This window comes from Spermophilus citellus (genome assembly GCF_964194105.1).
Source record: "Spermophilus citellus genome assembly, chromosome: 12".
NCBI lineage: Eukaryota > Metazoa > Chordata > Mammalia > Rodentia > Sciuridae > Spermophilus > Spermophilus citellus.
In genome coordinates this window covers 99,840,875-99,859,774 of record NC_138198.1, presented here as the reverse complement: position 1 = coordinate 99,859,774, position 18,900 = coordinate 99,840,875, and the positions used below count along the sequence as shown (strand labels likewise).

Below are 18,900 nucleotides of genomic sequence, written 5' to 3'. Positions count from 1 at the left end.
CCACATGGACAACAAAATACAATTTAGTATGACATAAAATAAATCTTTGTGACCATCCCTATACTTATTCTTGATTTCACTAAATGAAAAATTTTAAAAAGGCACTAAGGAGATTATCTTGTCCGTTCTTTAAATTATATGTAACTTTGGCAAAGATAAAAGGTGCACCCATCACCTCAAAATGTGAATGAGCTAGACCTAGAATTCAGAATCAGCTCCAAGTTTCTCCCACCAGATGGTACCTACCATTCTCTAATTAGCCAAGCCCTGACCCTAGGAGCCATTCCATCACTTACACTGATTTTATACATCTATTACCATTTCCTGTCAATTAGTCCTGAATTTCCACTCAGTTTGATTCTCATTATATCATATACCCAGAGTATGACAAGCCATCAAAGAGCCTCAATACCAGTCTATTTCACACAAAAAGTTAGACACTTAAAGCTATGAGTGCCAGGTGCAATGGTGCATACCTGTAATCCAGTGGCTCAGGAGGCTGAGGCAGGACAATAAGGAGTTCAAAGTCAGCCTCAGCAACTTAGAAAGGCCCTAAGCAACTTAGCCAGAACCCTGTCTCTACATAAAATATAAAAAAGGGATGGAATGTGGCTCAGTGGTTAAATGCCCCTGAGTTCAATCCCTGGTACAAAAAAAATAAAGGAAAAAAAACTATAAGTGATCCTAGCAGAAACTACTGTCAGCAGAAATTTAACCTATGACATCTATGCCAAAAAGAAATCCAACATTTATTTACTTAATTCCAGTGAATACATTTCAAAGTACGAAGTAGCCATTACATTTATAGACAGCTAAAGCTTTTTGTTTGCTTTTACAATAATGGACCAAAAGACCCCCCAAAAATGTTTTTATATAATTTCTTCCCATTGTTTCTGTTCATTTTCTGGAGATAATGAGAATAAACTTAATCCCACACATATGGACAGCCCTTCTACTGTCTGCAGATGAATGCCACACTGATGATGAAGACACTCTAGTTTGTAAGTAAGTAAATTAAGTAAATAAATACATAAATAGATGAAAAAAAAAAAAAAACTCTTAGCTGTTTCTTAAAATACTCCACTGATACCGCCCACCACAATCCAAGTCTCTATTCACTAAACTCTCATTACTCTTCTACGCATCAGTCAAGTTAACCCATCTTATGATAATTCTCCCTGTCTACAATTTTTTCTTAAGTTATTTTCTAAAACAGTATTATCACCTTTAAAGTCAGCTTGTACTCAGCTTTTCCAGAAAGTTTTCAGCAACTTTCAGTTTTTCCTTTAGTCTCTGGCTCAGATTTAAGATTACAATTTAAATGATGTTTTTGTAACTGCCAAAAGTTTTTGTAAACTTTCTTATCTCTACAACTAGGGTCAGCATTCTCCGAGGATAGCTGTCCATTTCCTCTGTACCTCCTGTAAGCAATTCAGAATAACGCACCCTCTCAATAGGAAACACAGATTACCATCCCAACTAATTCCATGCATTTATTTTTCACCTTGGAAATGTATTTATAGACTGAATGTGGAAACAAAGCAATACTTCTTAGAGTAACTACAGTGAAAGCTTTTCCATTTCGTAGTACATCAACAGTCTTAAGAGGAATGAATAGGTAGGTATTATCTTACAACATGCCAATGAACTTGATTCAACAACAAAAACAATCTAATTCCTAGATTTTTTCCAGTTTATATATTTATTAATAAGATTTAGTGCACACTGCTGCCAAGGAATTAACCACACTGTACACACACACACAAAAAAAATCACAACTTTATAATGATAACTGTTACAAACAATAAACCAAGAGGTAAGGAAATGAAGAAGGGAACAAGAAAAAGAAAAATAAGGAAGAATAATAATTTGAAGACAAGAATAATGACGAAAATTTATCCTAGGCCTGCTCTTTTAAAAATGCTTTATTCATCTATGTAAAGATACAGGATTTAAATGCAATTTTATTTGAGCCAGGGTGTCTGGGTTCAAATCCTAATTCCTGAATATGTCAGTATATTAGGTGAATCACATAATTTAACTTTTAAGGAACCTATCTCATTAGGTTATGATGAAGATTAAATAAGTTAATGAAAGTAAAACATTTAGAACAGTGGCTTCCATATAATAAATACTTTGAAAAATGTTCATCATTTTATTTTCACTTATTGTTATTCTATTTTGTATGTTAAGTCTAGTATCAAATGTTCATTTTACTGCATTTATTATAATATTTCATATTAATAATTCTGATAATCTCTCCTCTGGATCTTAGAATTACCTATTATCTCCTACTACCAGAATCACAATTCACCAATGCCAAAAATACTATATTTACCATATATATATATATATTTTTAGGTTTAACTGCTACCCAACTCAATTATTAGAAGTTTCTACTTTGTTCTTCTTCCAATACTTCCAATTCAAAATATTCAAAACTGAAAACATATCCTCATCTGTCTTTCCACATACCCTATTTCCTTATTTCTGATACTTGGGCCTAACCTCTACAACTTGTCTCCAAGTCAACTTAGTTGTACATTTTCCTCCCAATCCCTTGCCCTTCACCATTGCTCTATAAATCAGTACATGAGCCTCTTAATCCTTCCTTCCTTCCTTCCTCCCTCCCTCCCTCCCTCCCTTCCTTCCTTTCTTTTTATTTTTAATGGTGCTGAGGATTGAACCCAGGGCCTTGTGCATGCAAGGCAAGCACTCTACCAACTGAGCTATATCCCCAGCCCTAATTATGTCTTTTTAATAACTTGTCGGCTTTACTCCAAAGTGCTTAAATTCATCTTTCTAAAATATCACTTAAGACATTAGTAGTTTCCTGTTGGCTATAAAATCCAATTCCCAAGGGCTAAACTCAAGAACCAAAACAATCTGGTGCCTTCTTTTCTTTAAATAACCTTTCATACTAACTATTGTTTTCTGAACAGACTGCCTTACTCATTGTTAGCTTCTCCATGAAAAAATGATCACCAAGTAAATAATGTCATCAGAGTATGCTCAAATTTAAGTACAATCTTTCCTCACACCACACCATAACGATCCTGTTACATTTAATATTTCCACTACAACAATCACCTTCATTTTTACTAAAAGAGTCACCCTTAATTACTATCCCCATACTTCTCCATATTAATGTGAAAACATCCTTTGCCTAAAACAAATTTCATTTATATAATATGTGGACATAATACCTAGATCCTTGTACAATGCTAGGCAAAAAGTGAATAAATGCTTGTTGAACTTCAGCTATGGTTCTGCATCAACTTCTTATTAATAGACACAGATATGATTACTGTCCTATAGTCACTTTCTCAGAAGAAGTCTCCTAAGAACAAGCAAGTGCATCACCATTATCTTCACTATATGTGACTCTTCCTATAGCTTCTTCTCCAAGGCATAATCAAGATCATGAAGTTAATGTAACAATTATTTTCAACCAACACTTTTTAAAGAAAAGCTACTATGAAAAATAGCTTTAAAAATATCACAACATTTACATTTTGGGGTCTACAAAAAAAATAAGTCACTTCCTATCTACTGTGGACTACAACTGGAAATAATTTTATTAGATCAATTTATTAATGTAAACTTTATGGACAACATCATGTCCAGAGTAGAGGATTTTATCCAGAATATTCAAGACAAGCCATATAGAAAAAAATAGGTAGAAAGACCAAATTTAGTTAAAAAAAAAAAAAAAGGAAAACCTTGTAAGAACCAATTTTCTCCAATTTCTTTTCTGAGCACTGCCTTTTCTCTAGGAAAGCTCTTTAGCTGCTGGGCCCAAATGCTAAATCACAATTTATGAGAACCTAACATTAAAAGAATGTCTTTGTGTAAATGAATTAAGGAGTGGTTTGTGGGGCTATTTGTTTTCTACAAAACCCATTTTAAATTATTACAAGGATACAAATGTGGCTGTGTAAATAATTCCTCTGGTCACTTCAAGGCCAATATACATTTGGTTTACTCAAAAGTTCTTCCCCAAAATTAAAAAATATCTTTCACTCTACTCTAGGCATCATTAGGAATCCTGTAATATGTCCTAAGAATTGAAGTTTTATCACCACCTTTCGAAAACTTGAAATCAACTAGTTAAATGAAACTTGTCACACACTTTATATCACTTGAGCATTTTATTTCTCTTGCACATATCTAGAAGTAATTGAATTTCAGTGGGAAGTGACTACTTGTTTAAACAAACAATTTTTCTTGCAAGCTTTTCTAAGAAAGTTCTGCTCTGTAAATCTATTCTATGATTCTTGAACCTATACATCCTAACAGGTTTAATTCAATATCTTCTGTGTGTTTTAGACAACACTGTGCTGCATTCAAGACGCAATTTCTGTGACCAAGGTTACTCTTCATTTAACACAGTATCATGATACTAACTTAATCTTTATAAAATGAAATCAGAAACCTGTGTTTTTGTTGATGAATATTTCCGTTCCTTCAGTGACGAAGAAAATAACACTCAAAGCTATAGTAAATCTCAAATTCCTCTCTCGTTCTTACTATGGATATAAAGGAGAATAAATATGAATCATCTACAAAGAATTTCCCATGGTATCAATGAATGATAAAAAGAAAAGATCAAGAGTCAAGATCAGCTGTAACCAGATTTTTATCTTTACTTCAGAAGCTAAAGAAAGGAAAATGAGTTCAGAAAAATAAGTTAAAACAAAGTAGCTAAAAACCATCTCATGAGACTGTAAAACATATTAATTCATCTTCACATAATTATGTAACAGCTTCCTGACAGATATTATTTTTTCTAAAGCTTCTCTGCTCTGCTCCTAATGCTCTTCAGCATTCCTGCTAAGGAAATCTTGCACATAATGTTGGAAACGTTTTCTCTACAAATTCTCCTTTCTTGTCTTCACTAACTCCCTTCTCTTCTATCTCATCAAGCACATCTAGAGGCACCATGTATAAGCTTTGAGATTCTTCAAACATTCCTCAATCTCTCTAAAGAACAAGTTTCTTCATCTGTAGAACAGTGTCAGCATTGTGCACATTGTGGGGTTATTATGGAATTTAAAAGATCCCTGGCATACAGTAACTGTTCAAATAAATGCTGGTTATTATTTTTATACTTCAAAAGTTAATACTTGGCCATTTGTCACAAAGCATTACAGACGATACTAAGAACCAAAAGAGACATAAAATTCATACTACCAATTAATAATCTCATATTTAACATGAGGAAACTAAAGCTTAAAAAGGTGAAATAATTTGCCCAAATTAAAAAAGCTTCTTGGTAATGCTAAGAAGATTCAAAACCAAATCTCTAGACTCAAACTTAGGGCTGATGACTTCATCACTTCTTTCTCCAGAAACTATCCACTCCATGGTTTCACTATGGAAATCAAACATCTCAAATCACCGAACCTCTATTCTGCTTGCCACTTCACTAACTCAAGTTCTACCTTTTCATTTATGTTCTTATTTTCCCTCTAGCCACAACTCCAGAATTCTATAGTTCTTTTAATAGTGTAAACATTTTCCTATTAGTCCAAATTCAAAGAGGTAAGAACAATGAGATTTTAAAACAATAATATTCACTCTACACAAAGAACATACCAGGCACTCTGCTAGGTTATTCATTTATATTATCTCACCTGTGAAAGAAAGCTGTCTCTACTAGAATAATAACAAAAAGTAATTTACTTCTTTCTAACATATACAAGTTGTTGTTTTCAGAAACTGAATCCAAGAGACTGACTTCAAAAACCATTCAGATATTGTCTATGCATCAACAAACATAAACATGCCCTGTGCTACCTCTTTATTTTTCTCCCCCAATGGAATATCAGATATATTTCTCTGTAATAATTATAAGTTGATAATAACTGCATTTTGATTGCACTTTTACCTCATCTTGATCATTCCTAAAAAATTTTGACAATATTTAAGAGACTCACTTTTTCTTGATTGGTAAGATAATATCTAAACTTCCAAACAAGATCTTGTTCTTCATATGTAAGTTGTTTGGTTGGTGGATAACTCACAATAATCTATAAAAAAGCAGAAAAAGAACTTCTTTGTCAAGTATGTACTTCCTATATATTTCCATTTAATATTTTTCATTTATTAAATATTTCAATAATACAATCACTATACAAGCAAGAAGGTACATTCAGCCAAGCAACACTTAAATTTGTCATAGTTATCCATCCAGGATGTAAGGAGAAAAAGAAGATGAAAATGTCATACTTCATATGTAAGTATATAACTACAAAGTTCATTTACTTCAACTAAAAGCAAAATAAATGATGCCCCATCACAAAAAAAGGAAGAACAAAAAGCAAAGCAAACTCTTATCAACTCAATACCTACAACAATGCACATTTACACATCATCTTGTCTCTCAAGCAATGTCTTAGAGTCATGTTCTAACAATGCTACATTGTGAAAGTAAAAACTATTTGTAGCTATTTCTAGAGTGAATACATTTACTAAAAGCCCCCACATAATTTTGTTTAAATGCAGACATGAAAAGTGTTGACATTATATAGGGCTGATCAACATGGAAAAGATGTGTATCTAAGTCATTGTTAAACTAATGTACCATCAGTTGCCACTGAAATACCCATCAAACTATTTTTATATTCATATTTTATAAGTGTCTTACATTTAGCTGATCTCTCGTGGCAGCATTGGGCTTGAGATCATGGTCAGAAGGTCCACTTCTTAAACTCCGGGCAAGCTTGTGGTGTTTGCTCTCAACTAAATTCTCCTATAAATTATTTTAAAATACTGAGAATGTAAACTTCACAAAAAAGAAAACTCGATAGCTATCTAGTCAGAAATATAAAATGGTTGCTTACTTAAAATCATTTTATAATACTTAACATTTTATTTTAGTACAACTTTAGTCCCTTATATATCTTTAAATAATATGTACCCATTTCAAGAGTGGAAAACTATGAATGACTTAAGCTCTACTAGTGTCAAAATATGCACATGCCATGTCAGCTTCTTAAAACTTCTGGTGTTGACTGTTTTACTCATGGTCAACATCATTAGTTTTAACCACATTATTATTGCTTAATATATGTGTTTTTATATTTCCTTTGATTTCTTAACACATTTATTTTATTAGTTGACTGCAGGTGTGTGAATTGTCTGTTCATGTCTTTTTCCTAACTTCTGATTTTGATCATTTGTTCTTCAACTTTTTAGAGCTCTTTATATATCAGTAGTTCTAGTTGCTACAACTATCTTCCTTATTTTACAACAAAATCTATCTTCCAAATATGCTCATCCATTAATCGCAGCTGTCAGATCCTAATTATACAAATTTTTCTTCTGTATAATGACCATCTTTCAAATACCTATTCTAATAAGTTCCCACTCTAACAACATTCCCCACCTCTTTTAAAAGGGATTCCTAACTCTATATTATCCTGACCTTGTTTTTAAGATGTCAGTGTACCTTGTGAAATTTCCATTTGATATCTGATCCTAGTAGCTAAAGTAGACTTATAAATCACTTCTAGCTAATTGAAGTGGATATATATTACTTTTTCAAAAGAAAAATGCACTTTATGGGTCTAAGTCATAATCATTAGGGAGAAAAGTACTTCCATTAAAAAATTACACAGCAGAATTACCATAGACATCTGAGGGTCAGGAACTTTCACTAATTCAAAGCTTGTTAAAATTGGAGATGACTCATCACCATCCTGGATTATAGTGTAAGAAATGAAAAAAGAAAAGAACTTTAGTCAAATGCTAAAAAGCAAAACATAATGCTATATACTATATTTTAATTCTATTCAATAAGCATCATTCTTTCCTACAAAAAAATCCTTATCCTGCCAGGCCCAGTGGTGCCTGCCTATATCCCAGTGGCTCAGGAGGCTAAAGCAGGAGAATCCCAAATTCAAAACCAGCCTCACTCAGCAACTGAATGAGGCCCTAAACAACTCAGGGAGACCCTGTCTCTCATCGATGTTCATAGCAGTACAATTCACAATAGCAAGACTGTGGAAGCAACCTAGATGCCCTTCAATAGACAAATGGATAAAAAAAAAAAAATGTGGCATTTATACACAATGGAGTATTACTCTGCATTAAAAAATGACAAAATTATAGAATTTGGAGGGAAATGGATGGCATTAGAGCAGATTATGCTAAGTGAAGCTAGCCAATCCCTAAAAAACAAATGCCAAATGTCTTCTTTGATATAAGGAGAGTAACTAAGAACAGAGTAGGGAAGAAGAGCATGAGAAGATGACTAACATTAAACAGGGATGAGAGGTGGGAGGGACAGGGAGAGAGAAGGGAAATTGCTTGGAAATGGAAGGAGACCCTTAGGGTTATACAAAATTACATACAAGAGAAAGTGAGGGGAAAGGGAAAAATAATACAAGGGGGAGAAATGAATTACAGTAGAGGGGGTAGAGAGAGAAGAGGGGAGGGGAGGGGAGGGGGGATAGTAGAGGATAGGAAAGGCAGCAGAATACAACAGACATGAGTATGTCAATATGTAAATCAGTGGAAGTATAACTGATGTGACTCTGCAATCTGTATACGGGGTAAAAATGGGAGTTCATAACCCACTTGAATCAAAGTGTGAAATATGATATATCAAGAACTATATAATGTTTTGAACAACCAATAAAAAAAAAGAAATATTTAAGTGCACGCATTAAAGATGACTTGGCCCCAGATTCTAGTCTTGCCGTGCCATTAGCAAATCAAAGAGAAAACCATCTATGAATTAAATTTCCAGTGGGAGATTGCAAAATGAAGCTTTTTGCATTTAAAAGGTTTACATAGTATGAGAGTGAATTGGTTTTATCTGAAGAAATTTCCAAAGGTGACTGGTACTGGTTTAAAATAATAAGAAAACTGGGAAGCAGGTTAGGTTGGAGACAATTTAGTGGACAACTAAACCTAGATTATGTTTCTGAAGGTTAGACAAGTTCTATTTCATATTTTGAAAAATTATGTATCACAATTAAGCCTTTTAAATATAAGAATTCAACTTATAAAATGGATTATAATCAAATTATTTTGCCTAATATTCTAAGGGCCTAATTTAATTTCACGCCATGCTCTTGCAGGAATAATGCTTAGGAACATTCTACATTTCAAAGCACTCTTACATCTAACCTTCTTCCCATTCCAACTGGAAAAATCCCCACTGTACTGTAAATCAATTTTTATTCAAGAAGCTTGATAAGTCTATCAGCATATTAAGGAAATATTACTGTGAATTTCTCAAAGGAAAATTATATGCTGTCTGTTCTTCATTGGGAGAATTTTTCATGATTGATTTAAAAATCCATTGTCCCTTTATTATATGGTGATTTAATTTTCTTGATTTCCATTTTACATCAGCCAATTTAGTTTTGTGAATATCATATAAGTAATATGTTTTCCAAAGAGGTAGTTATCATAGTCTTTTTTTGGAATTATCTACTCTGTTGTGCTTTGAGTTAATATTAAAAAAAAAAGTGCTGTCTTTCCCCAGTGTATACCTAAAGAATGATATCAGCTTTGATGATAGTGTTTCATGGTAAGCATAGCTGTTGTCACTAAGAAATTTTCCTCTTTGGTACTCAGTTCTTTGTATCATTCTTGAAGAAAATTGATGAAGTTGGTGCTTGTGTTAATTTTGTGCTGCTATTATGAAACACCTGAGGTAATTATTATAAAGAAATGGTTTATTTTGAAAAAAAAAAAAGGGGGGGGGGGGCTGGGGATGTGGCTCAGTTATAAAGCGCCCATGGGTTCATTCCCTGGTACCAAAAATAATAACAATAACAACAATAGTAATAGTAATCCTTCTCTTTTTTTACCTATATTAGAAAATATATTTTCATATCTTTGGTTACTGATTTTTTTTTAAGAGAGAGTGAGAGAGGAGAGAGAGAGAGAGAGAGAGAGAGAGAGAGAGAGAGAGAGAGAGAGAGAGAGAATTTTTAATATTTATTTTTTACTTCTCGGCAGACACAACATCTTTGTTGGTATGTGGTGCTGAGGATCGAACCCGGGTCGCACGCATGCCAGGCGAGCGCGCTACCGCTTGAGCCACATCCCCAGCCCTGGTTACTGATATTTTGGGAAAAAATAAAATCTAATAAAAATAACATTTGCAGAGATATGGAGATATGAAAATTAGCAAATGTTTTTATTGCTTTATTTTTTAAAGAATTTATTATGACAGTTCATCAAAAATAAAAGTCCTAATACTCAAACTTGGAAAAATGAAATTACAGAGCACAATTAAAGTGTGGCACAACTGATGTGTTTCACCATTTCCAAAAACCACATAAATGCTATTAACTTTTCAAGGGATCACAACTGAGATTCACTGAAAGGAATGGAATTTTAAGTGTGGGGTTAATGTTACTCAAATTTATACATAGCTAGAGATACAGAAATACTGCTCCTCAGAGGAACAACACAATGTAAACTTAAATAATAAAAATCAATCAATCAATTCTTAAGAAATAAAGCTGTCTCATTTTGTTGGTGTTATTTTTGAAGAATGCTGGCTTTTATTTTTATCCTATTCAGGCATGGAGGTAATTTAGCATAATAAATGTCACTGTCAAATATACTGGAAAAGGCTAAACTAATTAAGGTTGGAATTCATTTCCTCATGATTCTATACCAGCATCAAACTTTTCTGTCAATTTCCAAATGCTAGTAAGTTTTCAATTTTAGGTACATTCAACAAAATCAGGAGAGACTGCAAGAGGGGAACTATTGTGACTTAACTTTAGTTCAGTAATTGAGTCTTACAGAAAACCACAAATTCCCACAGCTGTTGTTTAACAGGCTTGTTCTCAGTCACAAAACCAGAAAACACATTTATCAGCCCAACTGTGACAAGTAATCTTCACTAGGGCTATCTGTCACAAAAGACAGGTGACAAGAAAGTCTATTTCCATTAGATTCAATACACTGGCCCAGCAATCTTTACACTAAGTGGAAATATGACAGGGTGGGCAGACAGGCATTAATTTACAACCAATTTTCTGGAAGCAGTAGAAAGGGGTCAAGAACCTTTTCAAAAATACTTGAAATTCTTCTAATTTCTATTCTGTTATTATTTCATCTATTATCAAAGCTGTCTTTCAAAAGATCCTTCACCCTCCATTAGCATGTTTTTGCAATGTAAGCTCCATATAAGCAGAAAATACTGCTTTTCATGATATTATATGTAGTATAAAATATAAAATACAATTTTATTAAAATGTACTGGTGACAAAAAAAAAGCCCTTTTTTTTTTGGACATACTTTTCTAATAAATCACTAAACAGTGTTATATAATCTATCTTCCTATGTTCTGTTTTCTACCAGGCAGTATCATTTTTAAAAGACCAAAAACTGTTAACTTTTCCTAATCTGCAACAAAGTGAAAAAAAAGGATACAAACTAAAAGAAAGACATAAATATTAACTTGAAAAATAACTATAAAAGTAATCATAAACTAAATAAACACAAATCTTCTATTATGAAAAAATTTCAAAGAGCAATATACAGTTTAATAAGTGTGACACACACACACACACACACACACACACACACACACACACACACACCATGGCACACACCTATAATTCCAGCAAGTCGAGAAGATGAGGCGAGAGGATTGCCAAGTTAAGGGGCATACTCAGCAATTTAGTGGGGCCCTAAGCAACTCAGCAACACCCTCAAATAAAAAATACAAAGGACTAAGGATGTATTTCAGTAGAAAAGCCCTCCTTGGGCTCAATACACTGTACCAAAAAAAAAAAAAAAGTACATATATGTAAAAATCATTTGTTACGGTATTAACAAATATGTAAGTGTAATTCAAAGTGCCACTTCAAATAAACAAAGATACTTTATGCAAACTAGGTTATATGCTACAATAAATATTAATTATGCTATGTATCAAAAGTCAGTTCTCATTTCCTGTGACTTGTCTACTATTTCCAACATAATAAAAGATACCTGGTTTAAATGGTTGCAAATTAAACATTTGATTATTTCTGTAGTATTTAAATGAAGCTTCTTCAGAGTACATATTTTTCAAGTACCTAATACATGTCAAACAAAAAACTATTTTCCTTTTCATAACAGACCATGACAAACCCATAACTGTGTTATTTGTTATTAAATCAGCCCAATGGCAACATGAGTTTTTAAATTTTGCAAATATTATATATCTAAATGCACATTTAAAGTCTTTCATAAGTACACTCATTTAGGGCTACATATAGAACATATAGAATTCCAACATATTACATATATATTTAAACAATAAACCTTGCCTTGACTTTAAAACTATGATTTCCCCCTTTTACTTTTCAAATGAATAATAACTTTAAATAAAGCCATTTTTTAGTTCTACTTGCAAATTTGTAAAACAATTAATCAAAAAGTTTTTAATTACTTGCATACTTATTGAATTTTTTAACCCAGAACTGCATTACATGAATGATTGGCTTTTGTAATCTTATTGTAGCTATATGATTTGATTTGTGTATACATAAACAGCTGCTGCTGACAGCTGTCTGCTGCTATCCTGCAACAAAATAATTCATCTCAGCAGGAACAACAGTGATTTTTTTAATGTTTCCCCTCCCCCCTTCTTCAGAAACCACAAACAGGTTCCAAGGAAAATACCTTTTCATAATAAACAATTCCATACTCCTTATCATCACACTTGACACATCGAAATTCAACCATCAAATACATGAAATTAGAACTTCGTTTTTCACTCTGAAAAAACAAATTTATGAAAAATGATCACTTTCAACATTTTCTTAAAAATTAGTATGCATTGTTTTTCCCAATTCAAAAATAATGCATAAATCAAGTACAATTTAAGATGTAACAAATTTTTCTTCATTATATGCATGTCCTGTTTTATATGTATCACTATTATTTTACCCAGTAGTATATATTACTCACTCACAATTCCCTCCTCAAATTTAATAAAACTTTTTTGATTTATTCAGTAGTTCAGATTTTACAATATAAAGTCTTGAAAACATTCCATATATATCTACATGACAATTGTTTTATTTAAAAAGCAAAGGTATTTTGTATTTCTAACAATGTTGGAAAAAGAACAATCCACCCTTAAACTGAGACTAATCCAACTATAGGAACTAATAAATTTTAAGAACAGGTAAAAGAAAAAATAAAAGTACATAACTAAGAAGGAGGCCATTTGACCTTACCAAGTATAACTTTTAGAAGTTTTTCATAATTTACAAATTGTCTTAAGACAACTTGTCATTTGTAAAGTGTTTTGGGGGGCGGGTTTTTGGTGGTGCTGGGGGATGAAACCCAGGACTTCCGACATGCTGGCAAGCATTTTACCAACTTGGACTACATTGCCAATCCTTCATTTGTAATTTTATCAACACTGGGCAATAATTACTCCTTATTTCAACATAAAAAAAGTTTATTCTTCATGTCAATATGTCCCCTTTATTAAAAAAAAAATAGGCAAACAGTATGACAATGAAGTGAAAAAAAAAATGGAGTCTAAAAGAGTTATTAGTCCTATCTAAACCAGCTTTATAAATGGCTTTAAATGAAATACACAAAATCATAAAGGTTTAAAGAGGTTATGTAAATCGTTCAGCACATCATAGTCTATTGTGGTAATGGTAATGATTGTCTCTCTTAAAAAAAGGGGATGCAGAAGATGAGAAAGGATGGGCAACACCATATTTTCTACATCTCTATGCACTGAAACTGAAATACAGAGAAAGTCAGTAAGTATTTTGGTGTACTTTCTTTTGGAATGTAGAATTATAAAAATTGAAAAGGTAAAGTTTTCTGTACATGAGAACAGATTATGAATAAATTTAGAAAAGACAACCAATAGTCCAAATGAACATAAATATTAATCACCACTAAATTCATTTTTAAAAAGAGCAATGGTTCATTGTAAAATTAAAAGCTTTCTACCTGCTGAGAACTGTTCAGAGAATATAAATTAAGTCACTTGTGGACTATGGTGGTCATTATGAGCCAGACAGTGATATTCTTCTTTCCTAATTTGATTAATATAATTGTTATTTTTATTCTCTATATTTGTCTAAAGAATCAGGCCAAGCATCTGGTATTGTAAAACAAATCTAGAAAAAAGGAAAGCTTTCTTAAATAGCATTCAGAAAGACTCTCACTGAAGTTATCTTTTAAAGATAATGTCATAAAACTGGCACAATTAACAAAGTGACGGAAAACATAAACCACATAACTTTATCAAGGGTGCAGAGTCCTATATGTAGAAACAAAAGAAACAATAACATCAACTGGAGAGAAGACTTCTTAAGATGATATGTAGTAACGGAAATGAGTAAATAAGCAGTGGGCTGAAAGGAAGATTTATCCAACATTGACTTGAACTTAAACATGAGCTGCCATTAGAGAGAACACACAAGTGAGGCAGCAAAACTCAACAGATTTAAATTTATATGATATTTAATATATTTACAATATAAATTACTATTTCATGATTCAGCATATATTAGAATTGAAGAAAGGCAATATGCCAAGTCTTCTACTAACACAGAATTCACATCTATAAACATTTAAGCCCAATCACCCCACATGTGTTAGATACTTGACTATAAACAATTCTTCTCAAAAAACTGATGTAGAAATAATGTTCTGAAATAAAAAAGATGTATATAACCCACCTCATTTATCATTTCTATTTCTCTAAATGTCAATCTGTCCAGCCAATCTACTTTTACCATGTGTCCCTGTCGATGAGCTTTGGTGAGCTGCAGAAAAAAATATAATGGAGAAAACCTTAACATAGATTTTAAAGAAAGGACAATAAAAAATGATATAGGTTAAGCATCCCTAATCTGAAAATCCAGATCTGTAATGTTCCAAACTCCAAAACTTTGTCGACATGACACAAGTGGAAAATTCTAAACCTAACCTCAAGTGGGGTCATGGTCAAAACAAAGGCGCACTACAAATAATGAATTATTTTAAGTCTATATATAGAAAGGTGTATATAAAAAATAAATGAATTTTCTGTTTATATGTGGGCCTCATTCATAAGGTATCTCATTATGTACATGGAAAAATTCCAAAATCCAAAATACTTCTGGTTTCAAGCATTTCAGAACAGGGATACTCAACCTGTAATATCAATTAGACATATGAAATGTTCTTACACACATCAGAATCCTTATGTAACCGTTGTGATAAAAAACTTGGCATGAAAAAAATTTTAAAGAAAAGCCATTAAAAAATTTAAAAATATAAAAGTTCCACAATCTTGCAACGCTTATTATGCTAAATTACAGACATTTCTTACATTTTTACCATTTTTACTATTATAGAGAGAAGAAATTATAATAACAACTCCTCTAAGAAAGAGTATGTAAACCTCTTTTTCTTTTGTCCACATTTTTAATCTAACAAACATTATAAAAATGGCAGTCACAGACACATATTTCTCTAGCATGTATAAATTAAAACTTTAGGCACATACATATACATGCATGTTTTTATTTTAGGAAACAATGTAAAAATATTTAAATACCTAGAGTTGCTGTTGGTAGAGTACAATGAGATCTTACATACCAATCTACCCTTAGTTTCATAAATTATATAACAATATATCAACTATTCAAATCCACAGAGAATTCACAATAAGTTCCAAAGCCTCAAATTAGAATTAGTTTTTGTATTAGAACTAGCTTTGTATTAGAAACCCCAGCTTCGTTTAATGTATCAAAACCTTTCTTTCTAAACAAATTCATAGCATAAAGCACAACTGGATATCAAAGTTTCATATAATAGGTTATCTATATCTGTTATCTTCCTCTTCATTGGCCATGTCATGACAATATTCTTATAAGGACAACACTACCACCAATTATTATCTCTCTCACAGAACTAAAATTTTCAGCATCAATATTCATTATCTTCCTACACTCTCACCACAATTACAAGGATATACTATTTTGGAAATGAAAACAGTAACTGCACACAAAAAGTATGAAGTTCATTTTTTTTTTTTTTACATAACTTTTTTTTTTTTAATTTTTTATTGATTATTTAAAGCATTACATAGCTCATGATATATCATCTTTCATACATTAGACTCAAATTGTGTTTTGAACTCCCATTTTCACCCCAAATATAGATTGCAGAATCACATCTGTTACATATTCACATTTTTACATAATGCCATATTAGTGTCTGTTGTATTCTGCTACCTTTCCTAACCCCTACTATCACCCCTCCCCTCCCCTCCCCTCCCATCTTCCCTCTCTATCTCCCCTGCTGTTGTTCAATTCTCTCCCTTTTTTTCCCTCCCCCTTGCCCCTCATAGCCTCTTGTAATTTTATGTATCCTTGAAGGTCTCCTACCATTTCCATATGCTTTCCCTTCTCTCTCCGTTTCTCTCCCCCCATTCGTCTTTGTTATCTGTAGTCTTTTCCACATGCTCTTCCTTCCTGTTCTGTTCTTAGTTGTTCTCTTTATATCAAAGCAGACATTTGGCATTTGTTTTTTAGGGCTTGGCTAGCTTCACTTAGCATAATCTGCTCTAATGCCATCCATTTCCCTGCAAATTCTATGATTTTGTCATTTCTTAGTGCTGCATAATATTCCATTGTGTATAGATGCCACATTTTCTTTATCCATTCATCTATTGAAGGGCATCTAGGTTGGTTCCACAGTCTAGCTATTGTGAATTGTGCCGCTATAATCATTGATGCAGCCGTATCCCTATAGTGCGCTCTTTTCACCTCTGATAGAGCCCTAATATCCAGAATGTACAAAGAACTCAAAAAATTAAATAATAAGATAACAAATAACCCAATTAACAAATGGGCCAAGGACCTCAACAGACACTTCTCAGAGGAGGACATACAATCAATCAACAAGTTCATGAAAAAATGCTCACCATCTCTAGCAATCAGAGAAATGCAAATCAAAACCACCCTAAGATACCATCTCACTCCAGTAAGATTGGCAGCCATTATGAAGTCAAACAACAACAAGTGTTGGCGGGGATGTGGGGAAAAAGGTACACTTGTACACTGCTGGTGGGGCTGCAAAATGGTGAGGCCAATTTGGAAAGCAGTATGGAGATTCCTGGGAAAGCTGGGAATGGAACCACCATTTGACCCAGCTATTGCACTTCTCGGACTATTCCCTGAAGTTCATTTTTTTAAAATATTTTTTTTCAGTTGTTGATGGACCTTTATTTTTATTTATTTATTTGTTTCTATGTGGTGCTGAGAATTGAACCCAGTGCCTCACACATGCTAGGCAAGTGTTCAACCACTGAGCTACAACCCCAGCCCCACTGAGGTTCATTTTAATACATAAATAATATCAACAGCATTTTTACAAATAAACTCAAAAAAATTTTTATCTAAGGTAGTCTCTGAATGAACATGCATAAAAAAGGTATCAATAAGTGCTTAGGCTAATTACTGTCACAAAGCAGGGAGTAAATATGTTGTTGAGTAATTAATGGTAGAGCATTAGATAAATATGCTAGCAATATGAAAGAGCCCAAGAAATGGACAATGAGGGAATCAAAGATGATCAGGCAATGTGTACTAAAAGAAAGAGTACTAGACTGCAAGCCAGATACCTGGGTTCCAAACATAACACTCCATTTTCAAACTCTATCATTTTGAACCTGCAACAATAAGTTGAAAGTATTATATTCTATTCCTATTCTCCAAATTTAAGTAAGATAATGTATATAAAACATGACAGGTAGTCATGACAATAGCATCCATAATGACTATTCCTTGTAGTTCATTAAAGGTTTATATTCTTACTCACTTGGCAACATGTTCCAAACTGGTTTTCAAGATAAATAAATTTATAAAAAGCAACGTTACATCCTTCCCTTGTAAGAACAAAGTTAATAGTATAAATCAGTAAAATGAGTTTATATAATAAAGAAAGAAGGAAAAAATAACATTTACATCCAAATTTTGGGCACTTATTATAATCACTCTTCTAAGAAGATAGTTTTGACCCTAGTTTACAAATGCTTGTTAATTACTACTATGAAGTGGCAGAGCTAGAACTTAAATCCAAGGTTTTCAAAGCCCATTTTCAGTTGGGCACAGCAATTCACACCTGTAATCTCAGTGATTCAGGAGGCTGAGGCAGGAGGATCAGAAGTTTTAGGCCAGTTTCAGCAACTTAGGGAGACCCTATATCAAAATTTTTAAAAAATAAATAAAAATTTAAGAAAGAATTGGTAGTAAAGCTCCCCTAGGTTCAAGACCCAGTACATAAAAATAAAAAGGCCCATTTTCCTTCTATCAGTCTTTGCCACTCATTCTCTATATTCATGCACTATTACTAAGAAACTTTAGTTCAACTAATTTCTCTCATTTGTTGAACAGTAGTTCCATATTCATAATACAATAGTTCTTCTCCCAGTAATTTATTATGTGGAAAGAACTGGCAATAAAGTTTAGTTGTGGAAAATGTAGTGAGGCCTTTTCTCTCCTTTTTTAATTACTCAGACAAATCAGAAATGTCTGATCAGTATGGCAGCACTAAAACTGATAAAGCCATTATGGAGGGCAAGTTGAAATCATCCTGGAAACATTCACATTTGTTCTTTTTTTTTTTTTTGTAGAAGGACACAACACAATGCCTTTTTTTTTTTTTTAAATGTGGTGCTGAGAATTGAACCTAGGTCCTGCCCGTGCTAGGCGAGCGCTCTACCGCTGAGCCACAATCCCAGCCCTTGTTCTCATTTTTAATACAAAAAAAAAAACAAAAAAAACACACACACACACACATGGAAGAACGCAAATATCCACTAACAGTGGGAAATGTTAAGTAAACCATGATATACACACACTACAAAATGCTAAAATTAGAAAGAATAAGGAAAATCTATATACTCAG

General features: G+C 32.7%; 1 protein-coding gene across 2 annotated transcripts in view; it reads right to left on the bottom strand.

The window, feature by feature from the left end:
- The window catches only part of PIK3C3 (phosphatidylinositol 3-kinase catalytic subunit type 3), a 147,501-nt gene that overhangs the window by 94,850 nt on the left and 33,751 nt on the right, over positions 1 to 18,900 (bottom strand). For both annotated transcript variants that reach the window (XM_081262762.1, XM_081262763.1), the window contains 5 exons: positions 14,682 to 14,768; positions 12,649 to 12,744; positions 7,632 to 7,703; positions 6,650 to 6,754; positions 5,940 to 6,032 (listed from right to left, as the gene is read on the bottom strand). In XM_081262762.1, the coding sequence (XP_081118888.1) occupies positions 5,940 to 6,032; positions 6,650 to 6,754; positions 7,632 to 7,703; positions 12,649 to 12,744; positions 14,682 to 14,768 (453 nt within the window). The remainder of the gene's footprint in view (positions 1 to 5,939; positions 6,033 to 6,649; positions 6,755 to 7,631; positions 7,704 to 12,648; positions 12,745 to 14,681; positions 14,769 to 18,900) is intronic.